Source organism: Tachyglossus aculeatus, unplaced genomic scaffold (assembly GCF_015852505.1).
Source record: "Tachyglossus aculeatus isolate mTacAcu1 unplaced genomic scaffold, mTacAcu1.pri scaffold_78_arrow_ctg1, whole genome shotgun sequence".
Taxonomy (NCBI): Eukaryota; Metazoa; Chordata; class Mammalia; order Monotremata; family Tachyglossidae; genus Tachyglossus; species Tachyglossus aculeatus.
In genome coordinates, this window is record NW_024045093.1 from 3,169,693 (window position 1) to 3,182,927 (window position 13,235).

Genomic DNA, 13,235 nt, shown 5'->3' on the forward strand with positions numbered 1-13,235 from the left:
CGTGTGTGTGTGCTTATTTATCTGTGAATTATTTTTCCATATATCCTGTAGAATGTTGTTGCACTGCAAGAAATCCGGATTCTCCAACACCTGCTTTCACAGATCCTGCAGGGCTCCTAGTTCCCCAACCTGGAATCTTCTAAAAACATCCTCCTTTAAAAAGAAATAATAATGGCAAATGACATTTATTGAAGTGTCAAGAATTTTGTAGCGCCACTCATTCCCATGATGAAGTTAACTCCCACAATTCATCTACAGCTGGACCCTGGCATAAAGGACATCCAAATCAAGATAATGGCTGAGAGAAATTTTACCTTGCTGACTGAATTCATTTTTGTAGGATTCGCAGATTATCGACCTCTCAGAGTTAACCTTTATCTGGTGTTTCTTGGGGTTTAGGTATTAACTTTGGCGGGGAATATTGGAATAATGGTTTTGGTCAATACCAATTCAAGTCTTCAAACCTCCATGTACTATTTTCTCAGTAATCTGTCTTTCCTGGACATCAGTTATTCAACAGCCATTGCTCCCAAAATGCTAGTGAACCTCTTAGCATCCAAGAGAAGCATTTCTTTGTATGGTTGTGCACTACAGATGTATTTCTTCAGTTGCTTTGCAGTCGCCAAATGCCTTATTCTGGTGGCAATGGCACATGATTGCTAAGTGGCTATCAGCAACCCATTGCTTTACTCGACACTCATGTCTCAGAGGGTCTGTGCTGGTTTTATAGTTGGGGTGCATGGAAGCGGGAGCATCACCTCAATTGTGCACGTTTGCCTCATGTTCAGGTTGCCATTGTGTGGCTCCATCTGACAAATCATTTTTTTGTGATATTCCCCCATCGTTATCAATGTCCTGTGCTGACACCCATTTAAATGAGCTCTAGCTTTTTTTATGTGGCTTTATCCAAACAAGCACTTTTATGATCATCTTCACATGTATCTATTCTTATCACTGTCTTGAATATCAATCTTCAGGAGCAAGGAGCAAAACCTCATCCACCTGCTTCCCACCTAGTAGCTGTCACTTTATTCTATGGGACCCTTCTGTTCATGTAATTATGCCCTATTGCTATCTATTCCATGGACACAGACAAAGTTGTTGCTGGGTTTTATACTGTAGTCTTTCCCAAGTTTTACCCAATTATCTACAGCCTGAGGAATAAAGATGCAAAAAATGCTGTCAAGAAACTGTTACAGAGAAAATGTTTTTCCAAATGAACATAGTTTTCTCCTTTTTCAAAAGCCTTTAGAAAGGGAGTTTCAAGAAAGAAAATCACAGTGTCATGTATTCTATTGTGGTGAGTGACTTGTGGTGAAGGATTTATTTAACAAGGTGAAATAAAAATTTGAACAACAATAAAATTTGAACCAAGGTGATTCAAGGGTCCAGGTCATTTTTTTCTTCAAGAGTAGATTTTTGGTCTTCATTACCTGGATAAGTGCCATAACACTTCCCTTCACTTGGTTGAGGAACACACTGCCTGAGAGCAAGAATGTGTTCCTTAAAATGTATTGAATTTCACTGAAATGTAGATAGCACCCTGACTTAATATTTGATGCTACAGGATGGAACAGGTATTTTTTAGCCAAACATACCAACGAATTTCCAATCTTTTTACTATTGGTATTACTTTTTAAATAGTATTTATTAAGCACTTACTATGGGCTAAGTATGGACTAAGTACTAAGGGCTTAGTACTACTCTACTAAACACCGAGGTAGATACAATAATCAGGCTGGACACAGTCCCTGTTCCACATAGAACTCACAGTCTTCATCCCCATTTTACAGATGAGATAACTGAGGCACAGAAAAGTGAAATGACATCCCCAAGGTCACAAAGCAGAGAAGTGGTGAGGCAGGGATTAGAATACAGATCCTTCTGACTCTCAGGCCTATATGAATAAAATATTCCATATTACAGTTTGCTTTACAAGCAAATTAAGTAGCCTTATTTATCCCTACCACTTAAGGCTAAACTATACTGTTACTGCCACCTTCTCCATCAACGTCTTTCTCTTCTCTCCACTCTCACCCACCCACTCTCATACAGAGACCCACTCATAAATCTAGAGACCACTGGCACCTCTGATCATACACATATACACAAATGTGAAGAAGTGTGGCTTAGTGGAAATAGCCCAGGCTTGGAAGTCAGAGGATGTGAGTTCTAATCCCGGCTTCACCACTTGTCTGCTGTTTGACCTTGGGCAAGTCAATTCACTTCTCTGGTCCTCAGTTACCTCATCTGTAAAATGAGGATTAAGACTGTGAGCCCCAGGGGGGACAACCCGATAACTTTGTAATAACCCAGTGCTTAGAACAGTGCTTGGCACATAGTAAGCACTTAACAAATACCATAATTTTTATTATTACTACACAAATACAACCATGCACACAGACAAAAACATTAAAATAAGTGAACTGACACTCAGCTACGACCTTAGAGACCAACATACTCTAAATTACACACCTTGGGATGGGAAGGTAGGGCCAAGTCTGTTTTCCAGTGTTGAATCCTGATTTATTCGTGCACCTTCTATATTAGAGTGGATTTTATGATCTGCTAAACTGAATTCATTCCTCAGGAGATTCCAGTAGATTATATAATTCAATTTGACTACTGGGGAATCTGTGATGCTCTTTTCCTCCCAAGCTTTAAAAGAGAATTTTTTTCCTCCAAAAACAGAGTCTTAATAGTTCTGTTTTTTTCAACAGTTTGCATGGCAGCATCATGCATTAGTGTTGATAACAGAGTTTACTGTAAATTGGTAACATTTATTTATATTAATGTCTCTCCAACATTGTAAGCTCATCGTAGGCTAGGCACATGTCTACCAACTCTTTTATACTGTACTCTCTCAAATGCATAGTACAGTGCTCTGCATATAGTAGGCACTCAATAAATTTCAATGATGATGATGATCAGTTGAACTACTTAATTTCACCCCTCTCCATTCTGTATGTCATTCTGTTGCCCAAAAGAGAATTTTCAAAAATACCATTCTGCTTTTATCTCCATTGTTTAAACTCTAGTAGTTACTCACTCCTCTCTGCAGCACCCAGAGACTCCTAAATCATTGGTTTTAAGCCACTAAATTAATTACCTTCTTCCTACTTATCCACTCTCTTCTTCCACTACACCCCAGCTCACACTCTTCACTCCTCTCAAGCTAACCAACTCACATCCAGCCAAGCTGCCAGTATTCCATCGAGCAAGAGAAAGTACACACAGTGGCTTATATCCAATATAATATATAAACGGGTTGACCCGCCTGGTTTGCAGCCTGAGGAGCAGGGATGGTCTTGTCTCTCATGCTGCCAACATTTTCCCCATGACATTCCCTCTGCCTGGAACTCCCTCCCACTTCAAATCAGAATGATCATCTTCCTCATTCTTCTCAGGTTCAAAGCCCTCTTATATTCACATCTTCTCCAAAGAGACTTTCTCTGTTAATTGCTATTATCCTCAGGTTAAATCACTCCATCTGCTATCTCAACAGTTCTGCATTACCTGAGCACTTCTGAATTCACAATGTAAAAGAGCACTTATGTACAGATCTTCGAGTGCATCACTCTATTTCTTAAGCCCTAACTCATCTACAAATCCAACTGATCACATTTTAAAAAGTATGACATTTGTTGAGTGCTTATTATGTGTCAAGTACTGTATTAAGCCCTGGGGTTGAATCAAGATAATTGGGTTAGACACAATCCCTATCCCACGTAGTGCTCACAGTCTCAATCCCCATTTTACATATGAGGTAACCGAGGAACATGGAATTTAAGTGACTTGCCCAAGGCCACACAACAGATGAGTGGCAGAGCCAGGATTAGAATCCAGATCTTCCTACTCTTAGGTCTGTGCTCTGTCTACCAGACCATACCGCTTCTCTACAGGCCAAATTGCTTCTTTCCTCCTTCTCTGAAAAAAAGTTTTGGTCTTTATGCAGAGCACTGTCTACTATTGTATATCAGTGATTATACATTCACTTTAATGCAAACAAGGACATACAGACATTTAACATTGCCATTGCTCTTCCCTAAAGGTTGGGGTTGGACAGTCCCAAAGTTAAAAAGAAGGGCAATCTACAGTATTACCATCAGAGAAGTCTGAGCCCAGGGGACCCAAAAGGCAAGTTAATGATCCAATCTGTGGGTCGCCTGAGTTTCAGGACTGTGTATGAGCCAGGGAATTTGTCCCCAAGTGATCCTCAATCCAATATTAAAACATCTTCATTAACCATAGAAACTGCTAAGGCTGAATCCTCCCGGCAACAGGCGTTTAATCATTCTGGACATTGCATGATTAAAGACAGCGAGCATTTCTTTGCCATTCTAACACACTCATCTGATATGGGAAGTCTATCAGTGTGAAAGATTTGAGGGAAGAATATTCTGCTCTCCATTTACTGGCTAGGTCTCTGCAGGCAAGTGAAGTGGAGAGTCGAACTAGATCTAGTGATTTTGATTAGAATTGATGGGAAAAATTCCTCTATTATGAAAGTGGCCATTTTTATTTTTTTTTACTTGTAGAGTAGAATTGCAAGACAAAAATCAAAGCTACTAAACAGGTGAGGACATTTTGAGTGAAATTAGTATGTGGATATGTTAACATATATCTGGCTATTTGGACTTTCAAATGCAAGGTTACATCACCTAAAAAGTTAGAGCAATGAATTCCATCAGGTGGTTTCTCAGTGAATAAGGGAGCGCTATGCCATAACCTTCCTAGCTTGGAGCACAGTGGAAAAGAGGCTTTTCTAAATTTTGTCCCTTTCCTTACAACCCATTCCTAGCTGAATCTCAGCAGTGGAAGCCCAGGGAGTGAGTGGCTGTTCCCAGAATGCAGATCCCTACCTGGACTCTACAGCTCTTTGGAGCCATTCTGAACATCACCAGTTCCACAGTGCACATTGGAGAAGCATGGTCTAAGACATCTGATGGTTTTTAAATGGAGGAAGGTGGAAGAGTCTGATTTACAAGTAAAAATTGTTGCGATCACAGCCAATTTTTCAAGAATAAAGTTAGTCAATTTACCAGCCAGTTAATGGGACATATAATGATAACAGTGGTATTAGGTGCTTTCTATGTACCAGACTAAGCCCTGGGAAGTCTATCAGTCCCTGTCCCACATGGGGCTCACAGTCTTAATTCCCATTTTACAGATGAGGAAACTGAGGAGATGAAGTGACTTATCCAAGGTCACATAGCGGACAAGTGACATAGCCGGGATTAGAAGCCAGATCCTTTTCACTCCCAGGCCCATGTTAAATCCACTAGGCCATGCTGCTTCCCTACATACTGAGCACTCCCTCAATGCAAAGTGCTGTGCTTTCTCTGCCCTCCCAGGGGAAGAACTGCAAATTCTTCAAATATGATTTATTCATTTTAGTCTACTCAAACTGCCAAATTTTCTCCTTGAGGCTCTATATTACAACTCAGCTTCTTGGGGGTCCCTTAAAACAAAGGTATTTTTAGGGTGGTAAAACTTTCGTTCTTTTTGCTTTCTGCCATCGATACACAGCAGAAAGAAAAATATATTAATGAGGCCAGAAGCTGATTTAAGTAATAATAATAAAATTATAATAATGATGACAGTAATAATTTCTGCCCTCTGTACTTGAGACAACTGGGCTGACTAATAGGGATGTCATAAGGACTTAGAGAAAGGAGAATTCATATCTGTCCCTCTTATGTTCAGCATAAGAAATCCAGGGGTGGACCTGGGAGTCAGGAGACCTGGGTTCTAAACCTAGCTCTGCCCCTTACCTGCTGTGTGATCTTGGGAAAGTTACTTCTCTGTGACTTAGTTCCCTTATCTGCAAAAGTGGGGATTCAATATCTGTTCTCCCTCTTCGAGCCCTATGTGGGACCCGATTATCTTGCATCCACTGCAGTGCTTAGTACAGTGTTTGTCACATAGTAAGTGCTTAACAAATATCATTATTATTATTATTATTATTATTATTGTGTGGACAGTCAAGGGGCACCATTTAACACCATGGCTGGCATGTGTTTGAAGCAGGGGGGCAGACACACACTCCTGGAGTGTCTCCAGAATGCTGATTCCTATTTCTCTGTCCCCCAGTTGATCTTTCTTCTATGTATCGAGAGATCAACACTATCAAAGATCAGAGTAGGCAGCAGGACATGTGGATTCTGTCATTGGAATGGCCACCTCTTTCTAATCGAGAATTAATTGGGAAGAGATTGGGCATAGGAGTGGTTGCTTTCTCCTCCATAGTTCCTAAACTACTCCAAAATGGAGAGTAGGACTCAGTTATTATAGAAAAATAAGATTTGTTTTCATGGCCACAAAATAACTTTGGTTTCTGATTCAGGTTTCTTTCAAACTCCACATCCTGAGGTTGCATGGCTGCATAGGATATGGTTATGAGTCATGTCAATTGTTTTACCCTTTATTTTCCGAACTAGGAAAGAGGTGTTTTGAGTACGCCCACAGGCTATGGATCAGAATCCATAGTAACAGTAGTAGCAGCTGGAAAACAAATCAAAACAAAACCAAAAAATGCATCTGGAAGGAATTTAGGTAAATTCTCTGGGCTGACCATATTAGTGGAGGCTTGGGGCTAAACACTCTCTCAGTGAATATCTTCCTCTCTTTTACTGGGTTGTAATTGAATAAAGTCATTGTCACAAAGAAGAAGATTGATAAATTTTATTAACCCAGCCTTTCAAATGACGAAGTAGTATTCATTTGGATATGGAAGTTAATGCACTTATGTACCGTGCCATTTCCCTAATCCAAAATTTACTCTGTCCATCTCCCCCTCTAGATTGTAAACTCTTTGTGGGCATGAGTAATAATAATAATGATAGTAATAATAATGGCATCTGTTAAGCACTTACTTTGTGCCAGGCACTGTACTAACTGCTGGAGTGGATTTAAACAAATTGGGTTGGACACAGTCCCCTTATGGGGTTCACAATCTTCATCCCCATTTTACAGATGAGGTAGCTGAGGCAGAGAGAAGTGAAGTTACTTACCCAAGGCCACATATAAAAGGAGCGAAGCCAGGATTAACACTTATAACCTTCAGACTCCCAGGCTCATGCTCTATCCACTAATCTAATTATTGCTCTCCTCTATCATGTCTACCAACTATTCTACCAAATATTGTATTGTATTATGCTCTTCCAAGTACAACTTACCATTGATATATTGATTCAATGATGGGCCAGGAAAGTGTCTTTTGCTCCTATTGTACTCTCCAAAGTCCTTAGTTCAGTACATGGCAGTCAAGAGGTACTTAAATAAATACCATTACTACTACAATCCCTGTCATTAGAGCACAGAAGGCCTCGGTTCAAATCTCAGCTCTGTTACCTTTTCTGTGACCTAGTTAGTCACTTATCATCTCTGGGCCTAAGTTTCCTCATATGTAAAATGGGGATTAGGCTGAATCTCGTGGGGCAGCCTCTATGTCCCAATTTATTATTTTCTATCTACCTTGGCACTTACACAGTGCTTAGCACATAATAAGTGTTTCACAAATACCCCAATTATTGCTCTTTCATAGTTTAATAAATATGTTTAATAAATGATATGATCGATTATTGTTGACATCATTTTGCTTTCTATTTAAATGGAAAATCCGTTTGAAAATCTGAATACATGGCTGGAAGCAACAACACATCAGTGATTGAGTTCCTGCTTGTGGGCCTTACAGATCATCCAGAATTGCAGATGTCTCTCTTTGCCCTGTTCTTGATCATTTATCTGGTCACTATGATAGGAAATGTGTGTATGATCCTATTAATCCAGATTGATGCCACCCTTCACACTCCCATGTACTTCTTTCTGTGTAACCTCGCACTCTGTGATATCTGCTACTCGACTGTCCTGGTCCCTAAAATGCTGATTAATTTCCTTTTGGAACATAAGTCCAGCTCATTTATTGGCCGTGTCTTTCAGAGTTTCTTTTTTGCCATTTATATTACTACTGAGGGCCTCCTCCTGGCTATCATGGCATATGACTGCTATACAGCGATTGTCAACCCCCTATTGTATACAGCTATTATGACCCCAAAGATCTGCCTTCAGGTAGTGCTTGTGTGCTACCTGGGAGGTCTTGCCAATTCATTGACACACACAATTGGATTATTGAGGTTGGATTTTTGTGGACCTAATGTCATCAATCACTTCTTCTGTGATGATGAAAGTATCTGCAGTGGTTTACACCCTGGTCATCCCCATGCTAAACCCCCTGATTTACAGCCTGAGGAACAAGGATGTGAAGGAGGCTTTGAAAAGGTCAATAAAGTGGAAAAATTGCCACCAATAATTACATCAAAACCTCCTTTAAGCAATGCCAGTAGTCCCTGTCCCACCCAGAACTCACAGTCTAAATAGGAGGGAGAACAGGTATTGGATTGCCATTATATAGATGAGGAAAATGAGGCACAGATTAGTTGAGTGTCTTCCCCCAGTTTACACAGCGGTGAATGGCAGAGCTGGGATTAGAGCTTTGTTCTCTGACTTCCTGGCCTGTCTTCTTTTTACTAGACTGCACTGATTCTCTAGTGAACAATGAATGGACAACAATGAACAATAAATGAATAAGAATAGTAACACAGATGTTCATAGTAGGGAGGCAAAAATAAATCATAGGAGAGCTCCAGGGTAAAATATTTTCTGTGAAAACAAGGGTATATAAAGTACAAATTAATGGGTGAACATCTCCAAGATATTAAATTCAACATTTTTCAGGTGATTTCCTGTGAAAACTCTAAACTGTAAGGTCCTCCTCCAGATTGAAAACTCCTTGTTGGCAGGGAATATATCTACTAACTCTGTTGCATTGTACTTTTCCAAGCACTTTGTAAAATGCTGTGCACACACTAAGTGCTCAATGCATAACACTGATTGATTGACTGATGTCCATAACAAAATATTCTCACAATGTTTCTGCTTTATGATCGCTCTGCTGTCTATTACATTTTTGGGATGTTAGGAATAAGGTTAGTGTTTTAGAACCAAGATCCTGCTATTTCCTATTAGCTATGGCTCTTTCTGTAACTTTATCTTTGATTATGCTGAGAACACTTGTCCAGCTTTGTGCCAAAAAGGAATTGGGTGGCCACCCTCTACATGGTGTAACCCTAACTTCCCAAATACCTCACTGCACCAAAGGCAGAATTTATGTCAGGGCTGATGGCCCTTCTTGGAGCAGGCCAGGAGAATTTGCACTTTACAAGGCCACTGATGGAGCTCGCGGGTTGGAGGGCTTTATGATGGATGAATCTGTTGGGAAGTGGCTCCAAACTTCCCAACGAGCACATTTAAACCTTACACCAAATCAAATGTTTGGTGTAACATTCATAACTTCCCTCTCCACTACACTGTCCTTCCCTCCCTTTTTTCCCTCATTCCCTCCCCTTCACTTCTCTGTGTCTCCATTACTCTCTCCCTACCATTCGTTCCTTCAGTTCTATTCTTCCTTCTTGCATCAGGACTGCTCGGAACCTGGTGTAGCTGGCTGTGGGAGAAACTGCAGGTTTCTTGAAATTATAGGCAAGAAGCAATAACAGAAAGCAACAGGCAAGGTACAGAATCATACAGTTGTGAGTAAGCTTCTTCCTTAGATTGGAAGTTGAGAGCAGAGATAATGTGTTGTATTTCCTTTTCATAGTTGTATGCTCAATAAATACCTTTTGATACTTTTCAGACTGATGCCAGACTTCATTTTCACTCCTGTAAAGAATGCACTGTAGGTTTCGGCTGCTTGAATTCATTTTTGAAACAGGCAGGAACGTAAGAAATAGGGAGATCCCTATCGGGATCCAATAGCTTTGGAATGAAGGTCCCAGGCCTGGGAGCAACACTGCCAAGATCCGCCATTTCCTCTCCATCCATACCACTACCCTGCTCGTTCAGGCTCTCATCCTATCCCATCTGGACTACTGCATCAGCCTTCTCTCTGATCTCCCATCCTCGTGTCTCTCCCCACTTCAATCCATACTTCATGCTGCTGCCCGGATTGTCTTTGTCCAGAAACGCTCTGGACATGTTACTCCCCTCCTCAAAAATCTCCAGTGGCTACCAATCTGCTCATCAGGCAGAAACTCCTCACCCTGGGCTTCAAGGCTCTCCATCAACTCGCCCCCTCCTACCTCACCTCCCTTCTCTCCTTCTACAGCCCACCCTGCACCCTCCGCTCCTCTGCTGCTAATCTCCTCAACGTACCTCGTTCTTGCCTGTCCCACCATCGACCCCTGGCCCATGTCATCCCCCGGGCCTGGAATGCCCTCCCTCTGCCCATCGGCCAAGCTAGCTCTCTTCCTCCCTTCAAGGCCCTACTGAGAGCTCACCTCCTCCAGGAGGCCTTCCCAGACTGAGTCCCTTCCTTCCTCTCCCCCTCGTTCCCCTCTTCATCCTCCCATCTTACCTCCTTCCCTTCCCCACAGCACCTGTATATATATATATATATATATATATATATATATATATATATATATGTACATATATATATATATGTACATATTTATTACTCTATTTATTTATTTTACTTGTACATATCTATTCTATTTATTTTATTTTGTTAGCATGTTTGGTTTTGTTCTCTGTCTCCCCCTTTTAGACTGTGAGCCCATTGTTGGGTAAGGACTGTCTCTATATGTTGCCAACTTGTACTTCCCAAGTGCTTAGTACAATGCGCTGCACAAAGTAAGTGCTCAATAAATACGATTGATTGATTGATTGATTGGGAGTCAGAGAACCTGAGTCTAATCCCGGCTCCCCACTTACTTCCTGTGCAATGTTAGGCAAGCCACTTAACTTCCCTGAACCTCAGTTTCCTCATCTATAAAATGAAGATTAAATACCTGTTCCTTCTCCTACTTTAACTGTATGCCCTAGGAGACACAGGAACTATGATCTGATTGTGTTGTATCCACTCCAGAGCTTAGTACAGTGCTTGACACAGAGTAAACACGTAACAAGTACCCCAATTATTGTTATTATTATTATTACTATTATCATTTTTATTAGAGAAAAGTGTCCAGGGTGGTGGTGCAGGTAGGGGATCGGATGGAGAGAATGCATTTGGAATACTGTGTGGAAATCCAGGTAATCTCAAACTCCAGAACTCTGAATGTAGTTACACACTTCCATGTGGGCTGGGCTAAAATGCTGTAGCTTGACAGGAAAGAGTACACATAGGTAAATTTTAAGAGTCCTAGAGCAGCTAAATTTGTTCTTTTGGGAGATAAAACTCAAACTCTGATTCACCCCAAGACTGAATCCGTGGTGAGCCCTTTATTAGACTTTGTATCCCAGCAGAGGCCCCTTGTGGCCCAAGGCTCCATGTGGCTCTGTATTGACTTAACAGTCTCTGTGCAGCGCACAAACACAAAGGAGAAACCAGTGTGATTTTCAGAAAAAGAATTCTATTCCGACTGATATGGGTGATTCTGGACGTGGAGGGGTCCCAACTTCTTTTGGAATCCTCAAAAGGAACCAAAATATATTTCAAAAATTCTGTCAAGGATATGGTTGAAGAGGGAAAGAAAGGGACACAATCAGGAAAGTAAAGGTAGCAATAGTCAACAGTAATAGTATTTATTGAGAGCCTGCTTTGTGTAGAGTGCTACATTAAGCATGTGGACTAGAACAGAGGAGTTTTAAGACAGGATCCCTACCTTCAGGGTGCTTAGAGTCTAATGAGGGAGCGCATTCACAGAAGAAAGGGCCATGGTGAGAACAGGAAAAGAAGGGAGGAAAGGAGTCTGTTCCGGGCATGGAATAGGTAGGATTCCTTTCCTTCAGGTCCCACCCACTGCTTCCACACTTTCTCCACCCCTGGGAAAGTGAAGTAGAAGGCAGAAGGGGAGCAGGAATAAGAGTAAGAGTGGAGCAGGGAAACAACCAAATTCATTAATTCATTCAATCATATCTATTGAGCGTTTACTGTGTGCCAAGCACTGTATTAAGTTCTTGGAAAGTACAATTCAGCAACAAATAGAGAAAATCCCTACCCAACAATGGGCTCACAATCTAGAAGGGGGGAGATGGACATCAAAACAAGTAAACAGGCATCAATACCATTAATAGAAATGAATAGAATTATAGATATATGCACATCATTAATAAAATAAAAAGAATAATAAATATGTACATATATACACACGTGTTGTGGGAAGGGGAGGAGGTAGAACAAAGGGAGGGACAATTGGGAGGAGAGGTGGAGCAGAGAAAAAGGTGGGCTTAGTCAGGGAAGGCCTCCTGGAGGAGGTGAGCTTTCAGTAGGGCTTTGAAGGGGGGAGTGTGCTTCTTTGGCGGATGTAAGGAGGGAGGGCATTCCAGGCCTGAAGTAGTATGTGGGCCAGGGGTCGATGACAGGACAGACGAGACTGAGCCACAGTGAGAAGGTTAGCACCAGAAGAGTGGACTGTCTGGGCTGGGCTGTAGAAGGAGAGAAGGGAGTTAAGGTAGAAGGGGGCAAGGTGATCCTCAAAGTTCCAGAAACCCACTGCTTGACCCATCCAGGGACAGCGGAGCAGCATGGCATGGAAGATACAGCACAGTCTTGGGAGTCAGAAGGTAATGGGTTTTAATCCTGGTTTTGCCATTTGTCTGCTGTGAGTCTTTGGGCAAGTCACTTCACTTCTCTGGGTCTCAGTGGCCTCAACTGTAAAATGAAGATTGAGACTATGAGCCCCATGTGGGACAGGGACAATTTCCAACCCAATTTGCTTTGTATACTACTCCAGCACTTTGTACAACGCCTGACCCACAGTAATGACTTAAAAATGTCATTATTACTATTATTATTATTATTATTATTATTATTATTATTAAATCACAAGGCCATGTGCAACTTCCCACAAAGTCAACATGGTAAACTTCCAGGGGAGTCTCTTGAAGCTTTCCAGTATGACTTGGGGTGGTTCGGGAAGCTCTGGACCACACCCAGATCTTCCGAAGCACAGGGCCACATGGATGAGATGGGGTTATTCAATTATTCTTGCATTCATTCATTCGAATTTACTGAGTACTTACCGTGTGCAGAGCATTGTACTAAGACCTTAGAAAGTACAATACAGTAATAAAGAGAGACAATCCCTGTCCACAAGGGACAGGAAAGGCTGAGCATTTCATCGTAAAAATAATTAAAAGAAAATCACCTTGTATTTGCATAGATCTTTCATTTTTCCAAAATGCTTTCACATCAAGCATACCATTTTGTCTATGAAAGACATCTAAGGTAG

At 41.3% G+C, this 13,235-nt stretch overlaps 1 protein-coding gene and 1 pseudogene across 1 annotated transcript; both read left to right on the forward strand.

Annotated features, from left to right (window-relative positions):
- Positions 1 to 294: 294 nt before the first annotated feature.
- Positions 295 to 1,220, forward strand: LOC119924070 (annotated as a pseudogene).
- Positions 1,221 to 7,641: 6,421 nt separating this feature from the next.
- Positions 7,642 to 8,766, forward strand: LOC119924071 (olfactory receptor 1052-like). The gene is made up of 2 exons (XM_038743141.1): positions 7,642 to 8,341; positions 8,675 to 8,766. The coding sequence occupies exons 1-2, from the start codon at positions 7,642 to 7,644 to the stop codon at positions 8,764 to 8,766; spliced, it is 792 nt and encodes a 263-aa protein (XP_038599069.1).
- The last annotated feature ends 4,469 nt before the right edge of the window (positions 8,767 to 13,235 follow it).